At 52.7% G+C, this 20,277-nt stretch overlaps 1 protein-coding gene across 3 annotated transcripts in view; it reads left to right on the top strand.

Moving 5' to 3' along the window:
• The window catches only part of hprt1l (hypoxanthine phosphoribosyltransferase 1, like), an 86,174-nt gene that overhangs the window by 36,249 nt on the left and 29,648 nt on the right, over positions 1 to 20,277 (top strand). Inside the window, exons 7-9 of one of the 3 annotated variants that reach the window (XM_043706555.2) lie at positions 456 to 502; positions 2,596 to 2,672; positions 9,000 to 10,569. In XM_043706555.2, coding sequence (XP_043562490.1) covers positions 456 to 502; positions 2,596 to 2,672; positions 9,000 to 9,047 — 172 coding nt within the window. In that variant the 3' untranslated portion in view covers positions 9,048 to 10,569. Of the gene's footprint in view, positions 1 to 455; positions 503 to 2,595; positions 2,673 to 8,999; positions 10,570 to 13,936; positions 14,014 to 20,277 lie in introns of those variants that run through there. The other 2 variants (XM_043706554.2, XM_087995709.1) reach the window with 2 other exon arrangements.

Here is a 20,277-nt window from a genome sequence, read left to right on the forward strand (position 1 = left end):
TTACAATTTAATGTAGTGACCTTGAATATTCTGCCCTATGCTCCACTCCCTTCATGGTACATGACCAGTTTTTCACTGTGCTGGTTTAGGAAGTCACTATATTGATTATATTTTGTTTTATTTTCATTCGTGGGATGCTGGGGTCAGGCCAGAATTTATTGCCTATCCCTAATTACCCCAGTGAAAATGGTCATGAGCCACGGCCTTAAACCACTACAGTCCTTTGGGTGCGGTTAGTAAGGGAGTTCCCAGATTTTGACCCACTGACTGTAAAGAGACCATGATTAAGTTCCAGTTTGGGATAATGTTTGGCTTGGAAGGGACCTTGGAAAACCACTGCTTGCAGTGTGTCTACTGCCCATGATCATCTAGGCAGTAAGGGTCATGGCTTATGAAGGTGCTGCTGAATGGGCCCATGTTAAATGACTTTGTTTCTCTTTTGAATCGACTTGCAGCTTGTTGTTGAAAAGGACCCCTCGAAGTTCAGGATATAGACCAGATTGTAAGTACTGCACTCCGTTTACTTGATGAATGTCCAAGAAAGAAGATTGAGCCCCAGTTCTAATCTCCTGACTGGGAGTTAGCAGTTACACCCAGTGATTGGAGGCTGTAAAACGGCCTGCTGTTGCAATATCAAATTTTTTTGTTGTTTTGAGAGAAATTTTGGGATAAAAGTCTCCAACTTTATATCCGAGAGATCCCAATGGCTTCTCAATCTTTGTGCTTGGTGTTGAGTGGTACAAACTAAGCACAATATTTTGCATTTTGTTGTACCTTTTTCAATGTTGTAAAATTATGCTGTACAGCAGCACTCACAAACCGACATTGACTCCAAAGCGCAAAAGATATTTACATAGATGATCAAGGCTTTAAGAATAAGTTGGGTTTTAAGGCACTCTTAAAGGGGGAGAGAATCTGAGAGGCATAGGGACAGAACTTGAGAGCTTGGGTCCTCACTGCTCAGTCACGGCTACCAATGGTTGAGCCATTGAAATTGGAACTTTAAAAATTGATTCTTTTCTGGAATATAAGCACATCACTGACCTTAAATTAACCTCAAACTGAGTGGCTTGATAGGCCATTTCATAGAGTTAAGAGGCAACTGCATTCCTATGGATCTGAAATTGCATGTAGGCCAGACAGGGTAAAGACAGTAGATAACCTTTCCAAAAGGACCTATGTTAATCAGATGGGCTTTTAAATGACAATAGATACCTTCAAAGTCACAATTGCTGAAGCTAACTTTCTATTTCAGATTTATTAATTGAACTATGATTCTACCAGTCGCTGTAGTGGGATTTGAACTCGTGTTCCAGAGCATTACTCCCATATTTCTGGATTACTAGTCCATTGACGTCACCATTAGGACACCACCACCACCTTGTGAATGCACGAGAGGGCAGTGTTTGAGGAGGACTGAAATGGGAAGGTTATGCAATTAAAGATGTAACAGTGAGAAGGGATAAGGCAAGGGTGGGATTTGAAATCCGAAGTGAAGTTTAAAATAGTCATTGCTGGACGAGGGGCCAGTATCAGTCAGAGAACCGTGATAATGGGTGAGGAGGACTTTGTGTTAGGATGTTTGGTGTTTGGGTTTTTTTGGTGAGTGCATGTTTATGGGAGGATGGTCAGGAACCATTGAAATAGTTGAGATGCAGAGGTGAACATTTAAAATCATTATACTGGATTCCAATAATCTGTTTATCACTTCAGCTTTGTTCAGGATGTGGGTTATCCCAAAATAACCAAATGTAGTTATTGGATTTAGGCTGCAAAATGCACATAATGCTTGTTAGTGGGAAATAATCCAGCAATCCAGACTGTAATCCCTGGAATTTCTTTCCTAAAACTCTCCAAATCTCTGCCAGTCTTAAGATAACCCTTTTAAAAGCCACCTTGACCAAATACTTGGACGTCTTTTGCAATGTCTGTTTTGTTGACTCCGATGTAAATTATTGTTGCAGTGAGGTTTCATTCACTGGAGGTAGGTTTCACTGGCTGGGTCAGCATCTATTTCTGAGTACTGGGTAAATTGCAGCAGCTTGTGAAGTTCTGTCAAAGGTGCTATATAAATACAAGTTGCTTTTGCTTCACTCCTCATTTAGTAGAACTGTGGAAGGGGAGCTGACAAATAGATTTCCCTGCAATCAGGAATTCAGAAGAAGCCTCCATAATTGAAACTTCACGGCCTCTAAAACTAAGGTCCTCTCAAAGGGAGGCTGCAAAAAGTTGTTTTAAGCAAGTTTACGCTCTTGATTTTAGTATCTGAAAGAATGGCAAAAACTGATTCAATAGTGACATTCCAAAGGAAATTGGATATAGCAGATAGCAGGACTCTGGGGAATGGGATTAACTGATGTCCTCTTTCAAAGAATTAGCACAAGGCCTCATCAGCTGAATGGCCTCCTCCTAACCATTGATTCCAGTGAGGCCAGTTCATGGAATGAATCGATGTACCAAATGGTTGGAGGCTGGAATTGGAAGACCGGAAACATTCAGTAAGGTTGCAATCAAAGGGACTGAACAAAGTTTTATCTAGGGACATTGCAGCTACCAGTGGTTATGGTGCTAACATTTAATGCCTTGTTTTTTCAGTTGTAGGATTTGAAATCCCAGATAAGTTTGTGGTGGGATATGCCCTGGATTACAACGAGTATTTCCGAGACTTGAATGTAAGTATGCATTGCAACAAGTTTTATTTGCAACATGAAATTTTTTAAATGATGCCTTTTAGACTCTGAAGCTTCCACACAAGTTACAGTGAGGGTTCTTTTTCACATTGCTTTACATGTGCAGTAATTAATGGCTTGTCCCAAGTCCTCATCCATTAACTCAAAGATTTTGTGTTGCCCAGCTTTATTAGATCTTGCGAATGCATGATCCAGGTCTGCTCCCCTCTCTCATTATCTTTCGTGTACAGTCTAATGATATGCCTGTCACATTGTCCCCTCTCCGCACTCAGTACAATAGCGGTAGCCATTTGGAGTGGAACTCTACAGCCTTCTGGACTCCATATTGGGTCCAACAATTCTGGGACTTGAGGCACCTTCTACTATGTCCTTGTCCTTATCCCAAACCACACACAACCCATTGACCCCCATTAGTAGCTATTCAATCTCCTATGCTGATCATTATCCACTCCTTTATCTATTCAACTGTTCTTCTCTCCACATCGTTCACTCCTTAACCCTCTTCCCCAACCTAACTTATACATTTAATAAAACAACCTTTTCCTAGCTACCATTAGTTCTGAAGAAGGGTCACTGGACCTAAAAAGGTTAACTTATTTCTCTCCACAGATGCTGACAGACCTGCTGAGCTTTTCCAGCAACGTTTGGTTTTTGTTTCAGATTTCCAACATGTTCAGTTCTTCAGGTTTTTATGGAGTGTAATCTCTTCTGGGTTCTTGACACTCCGGCCAATACAATCTTGTTTCCTTGTTCAGATTCAATGTCCATATTTCTGGGGGAGGCAGTGTTGCTTTTCCAGCACCACTCTAATCTCGTGGTAATATCACTGTAATAAAGACCCAGACTAATGCTCTGAACACCCGCGTTCAAATCCCATCACAGCAGTTGGTGTCGGTTAATCTCTATTAATAAATCAAGAATTGAAAGCAAGTCTCTGTGATGTTGAATATGATAATACCACTAACTATTGTGAAAAGCTGTGGTTCACTAAAGCCTTTATCCAGGGAAGAGCATCTGCTGTTACCTGGTCAGGCCCACCTGTGACTCCAGACTCTCAACCACGTGGTTGACTCTTAACTAACTTCTGAAATGGTTGAATGAGTGACTCAGTTCAGTGCAATTCAAAATGGGCAACAAATGAAATCCCTTCACAGGAGGGTAATCAAACAAAATTCAATTCCAACCCACATTAGGATATTTTGGAATGGGTGAGCCTGGTTGTAAGGCATTGTCTAAAGAAGAAGTAGTTTCCTCTTCCAACTCCATTTTCTTGCTGCACTACCCCTGGGAGGTAGTGCTTGTAATTTGTTAATTATTTAACCAGTGACATGGATGATCTGGTGATGAACAAAAAATTATTCCACCTTTCTCATTTATTTGTTGAATTTAGAGAGAGAATGGTGTCCACAGATTATAACCCAGGCATTTGAAGACTTAATCATCAGTAGAAACATATCAGCTAGAAGCAAGAGTAGGCCATTTGGCCCTTCAAAATCCTGCTCCACTGTTGTGATTAAAACTAGGTTGGCCAGGTGGATCTCATTGAGTATGTGGGACAGTCAGGGAGCCCTGGCTGACATATAAATAGGAGCCTGAGTCTCCTGACTTCTCCTCACTGTAGGGACTGGCTCTGAGCTGACCAGTCAGAGTCTGTATACTGTGCACATGTAAATAAATGGGACTTGATGACTGGATACCACCCTCTATACTGTTATTTCATCTACCATTCAGCATAATCATGGCAAATCCTCCAACTCAATACCCTGTTCTTGCTTTCATCCCATTCACTTTGTTCCCTTGAACAATATCTATTCCTTCCTTGAAAGCAATAGTAGAGTGATTAAAATAAAATACACACCGGCTGTCAAAAACAGCTTCTTTTGTAGCTTGAGTTCTACGCGGGGCTCTCTTGTTTGTGTTGTCTCACCATTGAGTCAGTTTGTGGGTTGAGGGGATTTTAAAAAAAACCCAAAGAACTGAGGATCCTGGAAACGGAAACAAAAATAGAAATTGCTGAAACAAGGAGGTCTGGCAACATCTGTAGGGAGAAAGCAGAGTTAACATTTCCAGTGGCCCTCCCTTCCTGTGGGGCTCAGGTCTCGTTCCTGAGACTTAAGCAAACCCTGGGTTGGAGCTCCAGTGCAGCACAGGAAGTGATTCACTGTCGGCTATCGTGTCTCAGGTGAGATGTTAAATGGAGGCCTGGCCTACCCTGTCGGTTACACCTTGAAGATCCCACAGGAAGAGCTGGGAAGTTGTCCCTAGTGCTTGACCCTCGCTGAACATTCGGCAGAATACGGGTGATGTGGGAAGTTGAATAGCCTGCCTAACCCGTAATCCCCTTTATAATGTTGCAGTAAGTCAGCAGCTTGGCTATATCTGTGAGTAGAAACATCTGGGGTAAGGGAAGAGTGCCTCCTGAAGGAAAGTTAGCAGCTGACTGACTGACAGATTGTGAAGAGGTGTGCACTGCAGTTGTGTCACGCTGTGGGTGGCTAAATCAGTGCAGAGTAGGTCAATACCTCCACCCATTCCCAGTGAAAGGAAGTAGTAGGTCCGATCTTCTGGACCTGTTGTCAACATAGAACAATACAGCACAGAACAGGTCCTTCGGCCCACGATGTTGTGCCGAACATTTGTCCTAGCTTAAGCACCCATCCATGTACCTATCCAATTGCCGCTTAAAGGTCACCAAAGATTCTGACTCTACCACTCCCACAGGCAGCACATTCCATGCCCCCACCACTCTCTGGGTAAAGAACCCACCCCTGACATCTCTCCTATACCTTCCACCCTTCACCTTAAATTTATGTCCCCTTGTAACACACTGTTGTATCCGGGGAAAAAGTTTCTGACTGTCTACTCTATCTATTCCTCTGATCATCTTATAAACCTCTATCAAGTCACCCCTCATCCTTCGCCGTTCCAACGAGAAAAGGCCTAGCACTCAACCTATCCTCGTACAACCTATTCTCCATTCCAGGCAACATCCTGGTAAATCTTCTCTGCACCCTCTCCAAAGCTTCCACATCTTTCCTAAAGTGAGGCGACCAGAACTGCACACAGTACTCCAAATGTGGCCTAACCAAGGTCCTGTACAGCTGCAACATCACTTCACGACTCTTGAATTCAATCCCTCTGCTAATGAACGCTAATACACCATAGGCCTTCATACAAGCTCTATCCACCTGAGTGGCAACTTTCAAAGATCTATGAACATAGACCCCAAGATCCCTGTGTTCCTCCACCTCATTAAGAACCCTACCGTTAACCCTGTATTCCACATTCTTATTTGTCTTTCCAAAATGGACAACCTCACACTTGGCAGGGTTGAACTCCATCTGCCACTCCTCAGCCCAGCTCTGCATCGTATCTAAGTCCCTTTGCAGCCGACAACAGCCCTCCTCATTATCCACAACTCCACCAATCTTCGTATCATCTGCAAATTTACTGACCCACCCTTCGACTCCCTCATCCAAGTCATTAATAAAAATTACAAACAGCAGAGGACCCAGAACTGATCCCTGCGGAACTCCACTTGTAACTGGGCTCCAGGCTGAAACATGATTGACTGGCAGTAGCAGCAGCACTCCACAGTTGAGGTTACCCAGGATTGCAGGCTTCATTGTACCCTTGGAACCAGACAAGTGAGGGGCAACAGGCAGTGGTGACCTGCCCACATGGTGGGGGATTGGCGTTGGGTGTGGGACAGAGAGAGAGAGACAAGGGTGGTAGCATTTTGGTTTCTAAATTTTTTAGAGGGAGGAAGAAGGAGAGATACTATTGTCTGAGTTGTGACCTGTAATCTGCAAAGAGGCAGCCTCCGAACATTGTGACTCCTTCCTTTCTACACTCTTCATACTTTGCAAACAAAAAAAAAACAAACAGGGAGGGCTTTTTTACTCTCTTGTTCCCACTAATTATGGGGTGGACAGGGAAATCTTGCAGTCAGGTTAAGCGTTTAAAGAACTCTGTTGACCTGACACAATTTAATAGCAAATTCTGGGTGAGCTGTTGATTTCAGTGTTTATCCACCCTCTGGGTGTGTGTGTGTGGGAAGCTGATGGGCTGGGTGTCCACTGTTTTATGTGAGGAGGGGACACAAAACTCATCCAACTGGAGCATGCAGTATTCAGGATATAGCTACAAGTCACATAGTCACACAGCACGAAGCACATCCTTTGGCCCAACTCATCATGCCAACCTGGTTTCCTGAACTGAACTACTGCTTTTGGCCAGCATTTGGCGCATAGCCCTCTAAACCTTTCCTATCCATGAACCAATGCAAATGTGTTTTGTGTTATAATTTTACCTACCTCTACTATTTCCTCTGGCAGGTCTTTCCATATGTGCACCACCCTCTGTGTGAAAAGGTTTCCCCTTGGGTTCCTTTTAAATCTTTCCACCCTCCCCTTAAATCTATGCCCTCTAGTTTTGCACTTCCTTACCCTTGGGGGAAAAAGTCATTAGCTATTCACCCTATCCATGCCCCTCATGATTTTATTAATTATGAGGTCATCCCTCAGCCTCCTACACTCCAGGGAAGAAAGTCCCAGTCTCTCCTATAAGTCCCCCTCCAGAATCTTGAACTTGGATGGGAAGATGAATTTCGAGAATTCTTTTTGACAGTCATTAGCTGCTGCTGCTGATAATCAGTCACTCAAAAGGCGTGACCTACTCTGCTCTGCACCCATCACCTCTTCTCCCCCTCTACCTGCTGGGAATGACCGCTTCTGTCAGCTGGAGTCCTTACTGAGGCAGCCGCTTGCGAAACCAAGATCATCCTTGCAATCCAGCAGAAAACACATCATTGCTGCTGCTTTCTGGCTCCAACTCTGAGGCATGGTGGATTTTCATTTGCCTTTCCCTCAATCTGCGCCTCGGCGGGTGGGAGGTTATCGCAGCAACTCAGACAGGAAATGGGCTATCGCTGTGACACATGGTGTGGCTGAGGCTGAGGCTGATCTGGATCTAGTCTGTCTAATTGAGATGAGTCACTATCATTATTCAACAGTTTTGTTTTCCTATCTCCTTCCAGTAGATCATTTGTAATTGAGAAGATTCTGTTTTACTTTACAGGGTTTAAAAGGTAGGCTGAATGGTACAATCTTCAGAGAAGTCTCATTTGGACAGTAACCCTATCCCCCAGAAGATAGTACTGCAAGTATCTCGGAGATATTTTTCAGGTAGTGGTGAAAAATGGGTAGGAAAAACAAGGGTAGGGCTTATCAATTAACGGTAAGGGCTTGGGTAGTGTTGTATAAGAGGGACCTCGTGATGCAGGTACATAACTCTCTTTTTTTAAAGTTTGCATCACATACAGACACTTGCTTTCATTGCTCACTCCTTTGAGGATAGGAGTTGGGAAGTCATGTTGAGGTTGTGCAAGACATTGGTGAGGCCACTTCTGGAATACTGTGCTTCATTCTGGTTGCCCAGTTATAGGAAGGATATTATTAAGCTAGAGAGGGTTCAGAAGAGACTTACTAGGGTGTTGCCAGGTATGGAAGGTTTGTGTCATAAAGACTGGATCGGATGGGACTTTTTTCACTGGAGCGTAGGAGGTTGAAAGGCAATCTATGAAACAATGAGAGGTATAGATAGAGTTAACGGCATTTGTCTTTTCTGTAGGATGGAGGATTAAGGTGAGTGGAGAGAGATTCAAAAAAAGACATGACAAGCCATTTTTTTGTTTTTAGCGGGTGGTTCGTGTGTGGAATGAACTTCCCGAGGAAGGGTTGGATGCAGGTACAATTACAATATTTAAAAGACATTTGCTTAGATACATGCCGAACATGATTCCAAACTAAACCAGTCCAACTTGGCTGCTGCTGGCCCATGTCCCTCTAAACCTTTCCTATTCATGTTTCCATCCAAACGTCTTTAAAACGTAATTGTACCCACATCCACCATGTCCTCAGGAATTTCATTCCACACCCGAAACTGTTTTAAAAAATAATTTGCCCTTTTTTTAAGTTTCCCTCCTCTCACCTTACCAATATGCCCCCTGAGTCTCTCAATCCCCAATCCTAGCGAAAAAAAATATGATTAACTCTATCTGTACCCTTTATTATTTTAGAAACCATTGTCACTTTACTGCTTGTGGGGGTTTGTGCACTGATTTGGTGTTCTCATCCTTCACAAAAGTGACCACACTTCTAAACGTCTTTCTTTCTAGTTACACCTGTTCACCAAAACATTAAAACAGTTGAGTGTAATGGTGAATATAAGCAAAAAGATTAATGTTGACCTTTTTTAATTAGCAAAACTGTGCCTGTGTCACTTTAAACCTTTTTTTTTCTTTCAAAGCATATTTGTGTGATCAGCGAAAGAGGAAGACAAAAGTACAAGGTGTGAAGATGCAGAGGACATGTTTGCAATAATGTGAATATTCTGACAAGGAACAGATCATTGTAGATGCTGAAACATCCCTACCCCTTCGATCAGTTGTTTTATATAGAAAATAGGCAATGGAATGTGTGCAGAAAGGAATGTACATAGCTGCACATATGTCAGATTATTTACTATTTTTGTATTGTCTGATGGAAAGGGTTAATTTTTTATATTTGAAATGTGCTGTAAAGTTATAATTTTTCCTCCTGGAAACATTGAGAGCAAACAGAAATATTTTTGTATTCAGATGTTTTGTTTATATATGTGCAAATGAGCATAAGGCAGTGTCAGAATCAAATCTGCAGCATCTGTGCTCCATGTTTCACACCAGGCAGTGGTGAACAGTTGGGGAGTCAGTGGCCCAATCTTGTAAAACTGGGCAGCACTACTCATGAATAAGCATTGTCAGAGTGGGCAGGTGGGCTCCATTTGCCAAGCCTACCCAACAAAGTTGGAGATGGGTTGATGGGATTGGGAGTGTACTGAGCGAGGGCCAGTTGCTTCGAATAGGGCTACACCGGTGATAAATCCAGAATGGCTTTGGTGGGCCACCAATCAGTAGTTGAAAACAACAACCAATTCTTCCAAAGGCTGGGGGTGTTAAAAACTAGTGGCATGAAATGTATTCCTAGCAAATCCAATTCCTATTGACTTCAATGGGGCAGTGCACCAGACTGAATAGAAAATGACAGATTCACTACAAAGCTGTTTTCATCTGTTGGTGCAGACTAGTTTTATAAGGTGTCCATCTCTCTGCAGCTCAGTTTGCAAATGAATTTGGGATTCTGTTTTGTGAGCAATAAGTGGGTGTCTTTCTCCCTCCCTCAGGGCCATGTCCCTCTGCAAAGGTGCACATCCCAGTCCCATGGTGCTGTGGCTTAGTGATATTTCTAATGACCAGGTCAAGGGGAGTTCTGGGGGTGGAAAGGCAAAGACACTACAAGGCAGCAGAGCCTTATGAATAACAGATTGAGGTGCTATTTTGGCAGATTTCTTTTTTTTATCCCATCGCTTGATAGAAAATAGGAACCCATCTACACCAATTTTCTTCTGCCAAAGTGGCAGCAAGAAATGAAGAATTCCAAACCCCCTTCTGATAGGATTTCAATCTCATTTTATTTCTATCCATCTACCGTTAGTGGGCTTTTTCCTGCTTTTATGTGGCTTGGTCATTGTGGCTATCATCTGCTGAGCATGTAAATGTGTTGGCATGCTCTTTGTGTGCAGTTTTGCCAGATTGGCTTCCCACCAACATTTTAACATTAGGGGATGTGCTGCTTGCATCTTTGCCTTGTAAATATTGCATTTAAGAGCACAAGCTAGAGTACTCAGAGCTGAGTGCATGGTGTGGGATATACTTTTCAGTACATTTGCCATTTCAATGTCAGCCTACACCATTTGGTTATTAATGTATCTTTCTCTTTATTTATTTTTCTGTGAATGTAAGATATGGATGTATTAGCAATAAACCAAACTTGGCAAGATACTTGACTGGCTCAAAGGGTTGTCTGCAATGACCGACATTGCTTTGTACACACTATTTTTATTCATACACTGGATGTGGGCATCACTGACTATGCCAGCCTTTTAACTTAAAAGGTGTTAGTGAAACAGATGGCTTTTAGAACAAAGGGCCAGCTCTTTATTCCAGATTTTACTGAATCCAATTTCACCATCTGCCCTGGTGGGATTTGAACCCAATTCCCCAGAGCATTGGCCTGGAACATTAGTTCAGTGACTGGCACAAGGGAGGCAATGGTATATCGGTAATCAACCTGTGTGGCTACTAAAGGAACGGAGTGCCTGACAATCTTTGGTACAGTGGTCATTCTAATAATCCTGGGTGTTAGATTGGTGGTTTTGACTAAGCAGTTTTCGAGACAGAGGAATATTGAATGGCATCAGATCCACTTTTGTTTTAAATCTGAAAGAATCAAAATTGTATGGTCAATGCCCATTGGCTTATGGGGGGGTTGATAAATCTGCAAGTGAATACAAGTCAGCAAAAAAGTGGAAACTTCAAAAATCGGAGCAGGAGTAGGCCATTCAACTCTTTGAGGTACTCCACCATTTAATGTGATCATGGCTGGTCGCCTAACTCAATATATTTTTGAATTATCTGCAAACATGCTGATTGTACTATCTACACTCCCATCCCTGACATTAATGTACATAACAAAGAGCAAATGTCCCAGCACCGATCACTGAGGTACAATGTTGGTCACAGGCTTCCAATCACAAACACCACCTCCATCATTACCCTTAGCATTCTATTTCGATGTCAAATTACCTTTGATCCCATGTATTCTTACCTTTCGGACCAGCTTTCCATGTGGGATCTTGTCAAAGGCCTTTCTAAAGTCCACGTAAACCACATCAACTGCACTATTGAGTCACCTTTCTTTTAGAAAACACTCAATTAGTGAGACAGGATGTCCCTCCAACAAATCCATGCTGACTAACACTGATCAATCCCTACCCTTCCAGAATTTTTCCAATGATTTCCCCCATCACTGACATCAGACAGCTGGTATTTCCTGGCCTATCCCGACAGCACTTTTTGAACAAAGAAACCACATTAGCTAATGTCCAGACAGTTGGCACTTCACCTGTGACCAATGAAGTATTAACTAGCCCCACCAACACCCCAGCAATCTCTCCTCTTGCCTCCCATAGCAGACTGGGATACATTTCATCAGGTCTGGTGGCATCTGTGGAGAGAAATTGGAGTTAACATTTCTGGTCCAGTGACCCTCACAACTGATTTCTCTCCACAGATGACCGACCTACTGAGTTTTTCCAGTATTTTTTTTTTGCTTCTGATTTCCAGCATCTGCAGTTCTTTTGGTGTTTTACATCTTATCAGAACCTGGGGTTTTATGCACCTTTCTGTCTGCTTAAAACATCTAATACCTCCTCCTTATTAATCTTAATATGCTCGAGAATGTCACCATTCCAACTGATATTCCTGGCTACAATGTTGTTCTCCCTGTGTGAATACAGATTAAATACATCCTTTTAAGACCTCGCCATGTGCACTGGTTCACGTGCAGGTTCTTCCTTTGGTTTCTAATAGGTCCCACTCTTTCCCTGATTGTTTAGGTGTTCCCCACTGACTTATGTACGTACACCAGTGAATTTGTGATGTTACTAATGACTGACCATTTTGCCTTGAGTTGGTAATTTATGAAAATAGTAATGGTTCCTTCAGCTGCTCGGTCCCAATCCTCTGGAATTCTTTCCCCAAACCTCCACCTGTCTGTCAATCTTTTTGCTCCTTTTCAAGATGTTCCTGAAAACCTATTCCTTTGACCAAGCTGTCAGTCACATGTCCTATTGTCGTCTCCATTCGATGAGGCCATGTCAATTTTTTTTTTTATCTGATTATGTTGACGTGAAGCACGTTTTACCAGCACATAAGTAAACATCCCAGTGTGTTGCTAAAACACAGTCCCATTTTGTTGAACCTCTTCATCTTGCACTCTTCAGAACGTTTGCAACATTTTTATACTATAAGGTGATTGGTGGAGATGTTGCCTTGGTAAAGTTAGATGATTACTGACAGTTAATGGCTAGCTTTGTTTAAATTTAAACCAGGTACGTTGACTCTGGTCAAAGTATTGCTCTGAGGAATGAAGCGCACCTACTTGTTGAGTTGACATCAAGGGCCAAAAGGCCTGTACTGCGCTGTCAAGTTCTATGGTTTAGAGCTTTGAATGCATAGCCAAGGGAGGAGGGTGGGGATGGCATAGGTCTCACTTCAAAGAAGTACTAGTGGAGCCAATGTAGTTAGTTTGGAAATGCCAAGGGGAGGGTGGAGTTGTCTATGACAAATTGTGATGCCAGTTCAACAATTAGTGTATTTCAATTCTTTAACTTTTCTAGTTAATGATTATGCTTGAGAAAAACTTCTGACTCCACTGGATGCCATTCCGTCAGGCATTCTGTATGGTCCCAGTGGGCAACAAGAGCCTATACTGCTCCAATGACTCTCTGGCCATTGGAATATCCACGTCAATACTGTCGATGTCAGCCAACAGGTATGGCTATCAAGCAATAACCTACATCTTATTGAAGAGGAGAATCACAGTTGGTAGCAGGGAGGGGAAAGTGAGGACTGCAGATCAGAATCGAGAGTGTGGTGCTGGAAAAAACACAGCAGGTCAGGCAGCATCTGAGCAGCAGGAGAATCGACATTTCAGGCATAAGCCCTTCATCAGAAAAGGTATCAGCCTGCTACCCCAACCGTAAGTTGCCATGGTTTAGAATCCTAAAGTCCAATAGACATCAACGTTCCATCTAAAGGGGATTACAAATGATTTTCTGCCTTTGTTGAGGTCTGTCAACATTTCAAGATGGTGATGTTTGTGGCGCCTGACACTGTTGTTCCAAGTATCTGAGAGAAATGCAGAACTTGCTTTGAGTATTACAATTACTTGGCTCTGGTCATAGCACACCATTTAACATCACAGCAGTGGCACTCTGAGTGCCATTCCTGAGTCTTGCACCAGCTCCAGTTCAGTGCCACTGCCCGGGAACTGCACCAGCTCCAGTCTAGTGACATTCCTGAGTCATGCATCAGTTCCAGTACAGTGCCATTCTGTGGGAACTGCACCAGCTCCTGTGCAGCACCATTCCCTGAGAACCACACCAGCACCAGTGCAATGTCATTCCTAGGAACTGCACCAGCTCCAGTGCAGCACCATTCCCTGGGAATTGCACCAGCTCCAGTGCAGCGCCATTCCTTGGGATCTGCACCAGGTCCTGTGCAATGTCATTCCCTGGGAAATGCAGCAGCCCCATTGCCTGCACTTCCGGCACTGACCGCGCGGTGGCGGAGGCGGGGCGCCGGGTGAGTGTCGGTGACGTCATGTTCAGGCGACTACACCCGGTCAGCGCCATGGGGCCGGCGGGGCGGCTGCGGGCGGCGGTGAGTGAGTCACCCCCCCCCCTTCCCTCACCTGGTGGAATGGGGGGGTGGACAGAGGGGGGGTGGACAGAGGGGGGGTGGACAGAGGGGGGGTGGGGGTGGACAGAGAGGGGGGGGGGGTGGGGGTGGACAGAGAGGGGGGGGGGGGGGTGGGGGGTGGACAGAGAGGGGGGGGGGGGGGTGGGGGTGGACAGAGAGGGGGGGGGGGGGTGGGGGTGGACAGGGGGGGGGGGGGGGTGGGGGTGGACAGAGAGGAGGGGGGGGTGGGGGGTGGACAGAGAGGGGGGGGTGGGGGTGGGGGTGGACAGAGAGGGGGGGGTGGGGGTGGACAGAGAGGGGGGGGTGGACAGAGAGGGGGGGGTGGGGGTGGACAGAGGTGGGGGTGGACAGAGGGGGGGGTGGGGTGGACAGAGAGGGGGGGGTGGGGGTGGACAGAGAGGGGGGGGTGGGGTGGACAGGGGGGGGGGGGGTGGGGGTGGACAGAGAGGGGGGGGGGGGGGTGGGGGGTGGACAGAGAGGGGGGGGGGGGTGGGGGTGGGGGTGGACAGAGAGGGGGGGGGGGGGGGTGGGGGTGGACAGGGGGGGGGGGGGTGGGGGTGGACAGAGAGGGGGGGGGGTGGGGGTGGACAGAGAGGGAGGGGGGGGTGGGTGGGGGTGGACAGAGAGGGAGGGGGGGGGTGGGTGGGGGTGGACAGAGAGGGGGGGGGTGGGGGTGGACAGAGAGGGGGGGGGGGGTGGGGGTGGACAGAGAGGGAGGGGGGGTGGGGGTGGACAGAGAGGGAGGGGGGGGGGTGGACAGAGAGGGAGGGGGGGGTGGACAGAGAGGGAGGGTGGGGGTGGACAGAGAGAGGGGGGGGGGTGGGGGTGGACAGAGGGGGGGGTGGACAGAGAGGGAGGGGGTGGGGGTGGACAGAGAGGGGGGGGGGTGGGGGTGGACAGAGAGGGGGGGGGGGTGGGGGTGGACAGAGAGGGGGGGGGGTGGGGGTGGACAGAGAGGGGGGGGGGGTGGGGGGTGGACAGAGAGGAGGGGGGGTGGGGGTGGACAGAGAGGAGGGGGGGGTGGGGGTGGACAGAGAGGAGGGGGGGTGGGGGTGGACAGAGAGGAGGGGGGGGTGGGGGTGGACAGAGAGGAGGGGGGGTGGGGGTGGACAGAGAGGAGGGGGGGGTGGGGGTGGACAGAGAGGAGGGGGGGGGTGGGGGTGGACAGAGAGGGGGGGGTGGGGGTGGGGGTGGACAGAGAGGGGGGGGTGGGGGTGGACAGAGAGGGGGGGGTGGGGGTGGGGGTGGACAGAGAGGGGGGGGTGGGGGGTGGACAGAGGTGGGGGTGGACAGAGGGGGGGGTGGGGGTGGACAGAGAGGGGGGGGTGGGGGTGGACAGAGAGGGGGGGGTGGGGTGGACAGAGAGGAGGGGGGGGTGGGGGGTGGACAGAGAGGGAGGGGGGGGTGGGGGTGGACAGAGAGGGAGGGGGGTGGACAGAGAGAGGAGAGGGAGGGGGGTGGACAGAGAGGGGGGGGGTGGACAGAGAGGGAGGGGGGTGGACAGAGAGGAGGGGGGGGTGGGGCTGGACAGAGAGGGAGGGGGTGGGGGTGGACAGAGAGGAGGGGGGGGTGGGGGTGGACAGAGAGGGGGGGGGGTGGACAGAGAGGGAGGGGGTGGACAGAGAGGGAGGGGGTGGGGGTGGACAGAGAGGAGGGGGGGTGGGAGTGGACAGAGAGGGAGGGGGGTGGGGGTGGGGGTGGACAGAGAGGAGGGGGGGGTGGGGGTGGACAGAGAGGGAGGGGGGGGGTGGGGGGTGGACAGAGAGGGAGGGGGGTGGACAGAGAGAGGGGGGGGGTGGGGGTGGACAGGGGGGGGGTGGACAGAGAGGGAGGGGGTGGACAGAGAGGGAGGGGGTGGGGGTGGACAGAGAGGGGGGGGTGGGGGTGGACAGAGAGGGAGGGGGGTGGACAGGGAGGGGGGGGTGGGGGTGGACAGGGAGGGGGGGGTGGGGGTGGACAGAGAGGAGGGGGGGTGGGGGTGGACAGAGAGGAGGGGGGGTGGGGGTGGACAGAGAGGGGGGGGTGGGGGTGGGGGTGGACAGAGAGGGGGGGGTGGGGGTGGACAGAGGTGGGGGTGGACAGAGGGGGGGGTGGGGGTGGACAGAGAGGGGGGGTGGACAGAGAGGGGGGGTGGGGGGGGGGGTGGACAGAGAGGGGGGGTGGGGGTGGGGGTGGACAGAGAGGGGGGGGGTGGGGGTGGACAGAGAGGGGGGGTGGGGGTGGACAGAGAGGGGGGGGTGGGGGTGGACAGAGAGGGGGGGGTGGGGGTGGGGGTGGACAGAGAGGGGGGGGTGGGGGTGGACAGAGGTGGGGGTGGACAGAGGGGGGGGTGGGGGTGGACAGAGGGGGGGTGGGGGTGGGGGTGGACAGAGGGGGGGGGTGGGGTGGACAGAGGGGGGGGGGTGGGGGGTGGACAGAGGGGTGGGGGTAGGGGTGGACAGAGGGGTGGGGGTAGGGGTGGACAGAGGGGTGGGGGTAGGGGTGGGGGTAGGGGTGGACAGAGGGGGGGGTGGGGGTGGACAGAGAGAGAGGGGGGGGGGGTGGACAGAGAGGAGGGGGGGTGGGGGTGGACAGAAAGGAGGGGGGGGTGGGGGTGGACAGAAAGGAGGGGGGGGTGGGGGTGGACAGAAAGGAGGGGGGGGTGGGGGTGGACAGAAAGGAGGGGGGGGTGGGGGTGGACAGAAAGGAGGGGGGGGGTGGGGGTGGACAGATAGGAGGGGGGGTGGGGGTGGACAGATAGGAGGGGTGTGGACAGAGAGGAGGGGTGTGGACAGAGAGGGGGGGGTGGGGGGTGGACAGAGAGAGGGGGGGTGTGGACAGAGAGGGGGGGGGTGGGGGTGGACAGAGAGGGGGGGGTGGGGGTGGTCAGAGAGGGGGGGGGTAGGGGTGGACAGAGAGGGGGGGGGTGGACAGAGAGGAGGGGGGTGGGGGGTGGGGGTGGACAGAGAGGGGGTGGGGGGTGGGGGGTGGACAGAGAGGGGGGGTGGGGGTGGACAGAGAGGGGGGGTGGGGGTGGGGGTGGACAGAGAGGGGGGGGTTAGGGTTGGACAGAGAGGGGGGGTGGGGGGTGGACAGGGGGGGGGGGTGGGGGTGGACAGGGGGGGGGTGGGGGTGGACAGTGGGGGGGGGTGGGGGTGGACAGAGAGGGGGGGGTGGGGGTGGACAGAGGGGTGGGGGTAGGGGTGGACAGAGGGGTGGGGGTAGGGGTGGACAGAGGGGGGGGGTGGGGGTGGACAGAGAGAGGAGGGGGGTGTGGACAGAGAGAGGAGGGGGGTGTGGACAGAGAGAGGAGGGGGGTGTGGACAGAGAGAGGAGGGGGGGTGGACAGAGAGAGGAGGGGGGGTGGACAGAGAGAGGAGGGGGGGATGGACAGAGAGAGGAGGTGGGGGGGGTGGACAGAGGGGGGGGGGGTGGACAGAGAGGGAGGGGGGGTGGACAGAGAGAGGAGGGGGGGTGGACAGAGAGAGGAGGGGGGGTGGACAGAGAGAGGGGGGGTGGACAGAGAGAGAAGGTGGGGGGGTGGACAGAGAGATGAGGGGGGGGTGGACAGAGAGAGGAGGTGGACAGAGAGGGGGGGTGGACAGAGAGGGGGGGGTGGACAGAGAGGGGGGGGGTGGACAGAGAGATGAGGGGGGGGGTGGACAGAGAGAGGAGGTGGGGGGGTGGACAGAGAGGGGGGGGGTGGACAGAGAGGGGGGGGTGGACAGAGAGATGAGGGGGGGGTGGACAGAGAGGAGGGGTGGACAGGGGGGGGTGGACAGTGAGATGAGGGGGGGGGTGGACAGAGAGAGGAGGTGGGGGGGGTGGACAGAGAGGGGGGGGGTGGACAGAGAGGTGGGGTAGACAGAGGAGGGGGGGGTGGACAGAGAGGGGGGAATGTGGACAGAGGGGGGGGATGTGGACAGAGGGGGGGGTGGACAGAGAGGGGGGGATGGACAGAGAGGGAGGGGGGGATGGACAGAGAGGGAGGGGGGGTGGACAGAGAGGGAGGGGGGGTGGACAGAGAGGAAGGGGGTTGGACAGAGAGAGGAAGGGGGTTGGACAGAGAGAGGAGGGGGGTGGACAGAGAGAGGAGGGGGGTGGACAGAGAGGGGGGGGGTGGACAGAGAGAGGAGGGGGGGGTGGACAGAGAGAGGGGGGGTGGACAGAGAGAGGAGGGGTGGACAGAGAGGGAGGGGGGGTGGACAGAGAGGAGGTGGGGGTGGACAGAGAGAGGGGGGAGGTGGGGGTGGACAGAGAGGGGGGGTGGGGGTGGACAGAGAGGGGGGGTGGGGGTGGGGGTGAACAGAGGGGGGGGGTGGGGGTGGACAGAGAGGGGGGGGGACAGAGAGGGGGGGGTGGACAGAGAGAGGAGGTGGGGGGTGGACAGAGAGAGGAAGGGGGGGTGGACAGAGAGAGGAGGTGGGGGGGGTGGACAGAGAGGGGGGGGGTGGACAGAGAGGGGCGGGGGGGGTGGACAGAGAGAGGAGGGGGGGGTGGACAGAGAGAGGAGGGGGGGGTGGACAGAGAGAGGAGGGGGGGGTGGGCAGAGAGAGAAGGTGGGGGGGTGGACAGAGAGGGGGGGGTGGACAGAGAGGGGGGGGGGTGGACAGAGAGGGGGGGGTGGACAGAGGGGGGGGGTGGACAGAGAGGGGGGGGGGACGGGGGGAGAGGAGGAGGAGGGGGGACGGGGGGAGAGGAGGAGGAGGGGGGGGACGGGGGGAGAGGAGGAGGAGGGGGGGGACGGGAGAGGAGGAGGGGGGGGACGGGGGGAGAGGAGGAGGAGGGGGGGGACGGGAGAGGAGGAGAGGGGGGACGGGGGGAGAGGAGGAGGAGGGGGGGGACGGGAGAGGAGGAGGGGGGGGACGGGAGAGGAGGAGGGGGGGGACGGGGGGAGAGGAGGAGGAGGGGGGGGACGGGGGGAGAGGAGGAGGAGAGGGGACGAGGGGAGAGGAGGAGGGGGGGACGAGGGGAGAGGAGGAGGGGGGGACGGGGGGAGAGGAGGAGGGGGGGACGGGGGGAGAGGAGGAGGGGGGGACGGGGGAGAGGAGGAGGGGGGGCGGGGGGCGAGGAGAAGGGCGAATGGGAAGAGGAGGAGGGGGGACGGAGGGAAGGAGGAGGGGGGGACGGGGGGGAGGAGGAGGGGGGGACGGGGGGAGAGGAGGGGGGGACGGGGGGAGAGGAAGGGGGGGACGGGAGGAGAGGAGGGGGGGGACGGGGGGGAGGAGGGGCGGGTGGAGAGAGAGAGGGGCAGGTGGAGAGAGAGGGGCGGGTGGAGAGAGAGAGGGGGGATGGACAGAGAGGGGGGGGTGGGCAGAGCGAGGGGGGTTGGACAGAGCGAGGGGGGGGTGGGCAGAGGTGGGGGGGTGGGCAGAGGGGGGGGTGGGCAGTGAGAGGGGGTGGTGGACAGGGGGGGGTGGACAGAGAGAGGGGGTGTAGAGAGAGGGGGGGTGGACAGAGAGATGGGGGGAGAGGAGGGGACGGGGGGAGAGGAGGAGGGGGGGACGGGGGAGAGGAGGAGGGGGGGCGGGGGGAGAGGAGAAGGGGGAACGGGAAGAGGAGGAGGGGGGGACGTGGGGGAGGAGGAGGGGGGGAGCCGGGGGGGAGGGGGGGGGAGGGGGGGGAGGGGGAGGGGGGACGGACTGGGAGGGGGGGACGGGGGGGGAGGACTGGGAGGGGGGGGACGGGGGGGGAGGGGGGGGACGGGGGGGGAGGAGGAGGGGGGGACGGGGGGGGGGGGGAGGAGGAGGAGGGGGTTAGGGGGGGACGGGGGGAGGAGGAGGAGGGGGGGGAACTGGGGGAAGAGGAGGGGGGGCGGGGGGAGAGGAGAAGGGGGAACGGGAAGAGGAGGAGGGGGGAACGGGAAGAGGAGGAGGGGGGATGGGGGAGAGGGAGGGGGGTACGGGGGAGAGGGGGGGCGGGGGAGGGGGGGAGAGGAGGGGGGGCACGGGGGTGAACGGAGGGGTGGAACGGGGGGAGACGGGGGAATGGGGGGGCGGAGGGGACAGGGGGAACGGGAGGGGGAATGGAGGGTGAACGGGAGGGATGGGGTGACGGGTGGAGAGGAGGAGGAGGAGGGCAGGACGGGGGAGGGGGGGGGGACGGGGGGAGACGAGGAGGAGGGGGGGGACGGGGGGAGAGGAGGAGGAGGGGGGGGACGGGGGGAGAGGAGGAGGAGGGGGGGACGGGGGGAGAGGAGGAGGGGGGGGGGGACGGGGGGAGAGGAGGAGGAGGGGGGGGACGGGG

The sequence above is a fragment of the Chiloscyllium plagiosum genome, unplaced genomic scaffold (assembly GCF_037043375.1).
Source record: "Chiloscyllium plagiosum isolate Xiang-an unplaced genomic scaffold, Cpla_swu_hap1 HiC_scaffold_17, whole genome shotgun sequence".
Lineage (NCBI taxonomy): Eukaryota > Metazoa > Chordata > Chondrichthyes > Orectolobiformes > Hemiscylliidae > Chiloscyllium > Chiloscyllium plagiosum.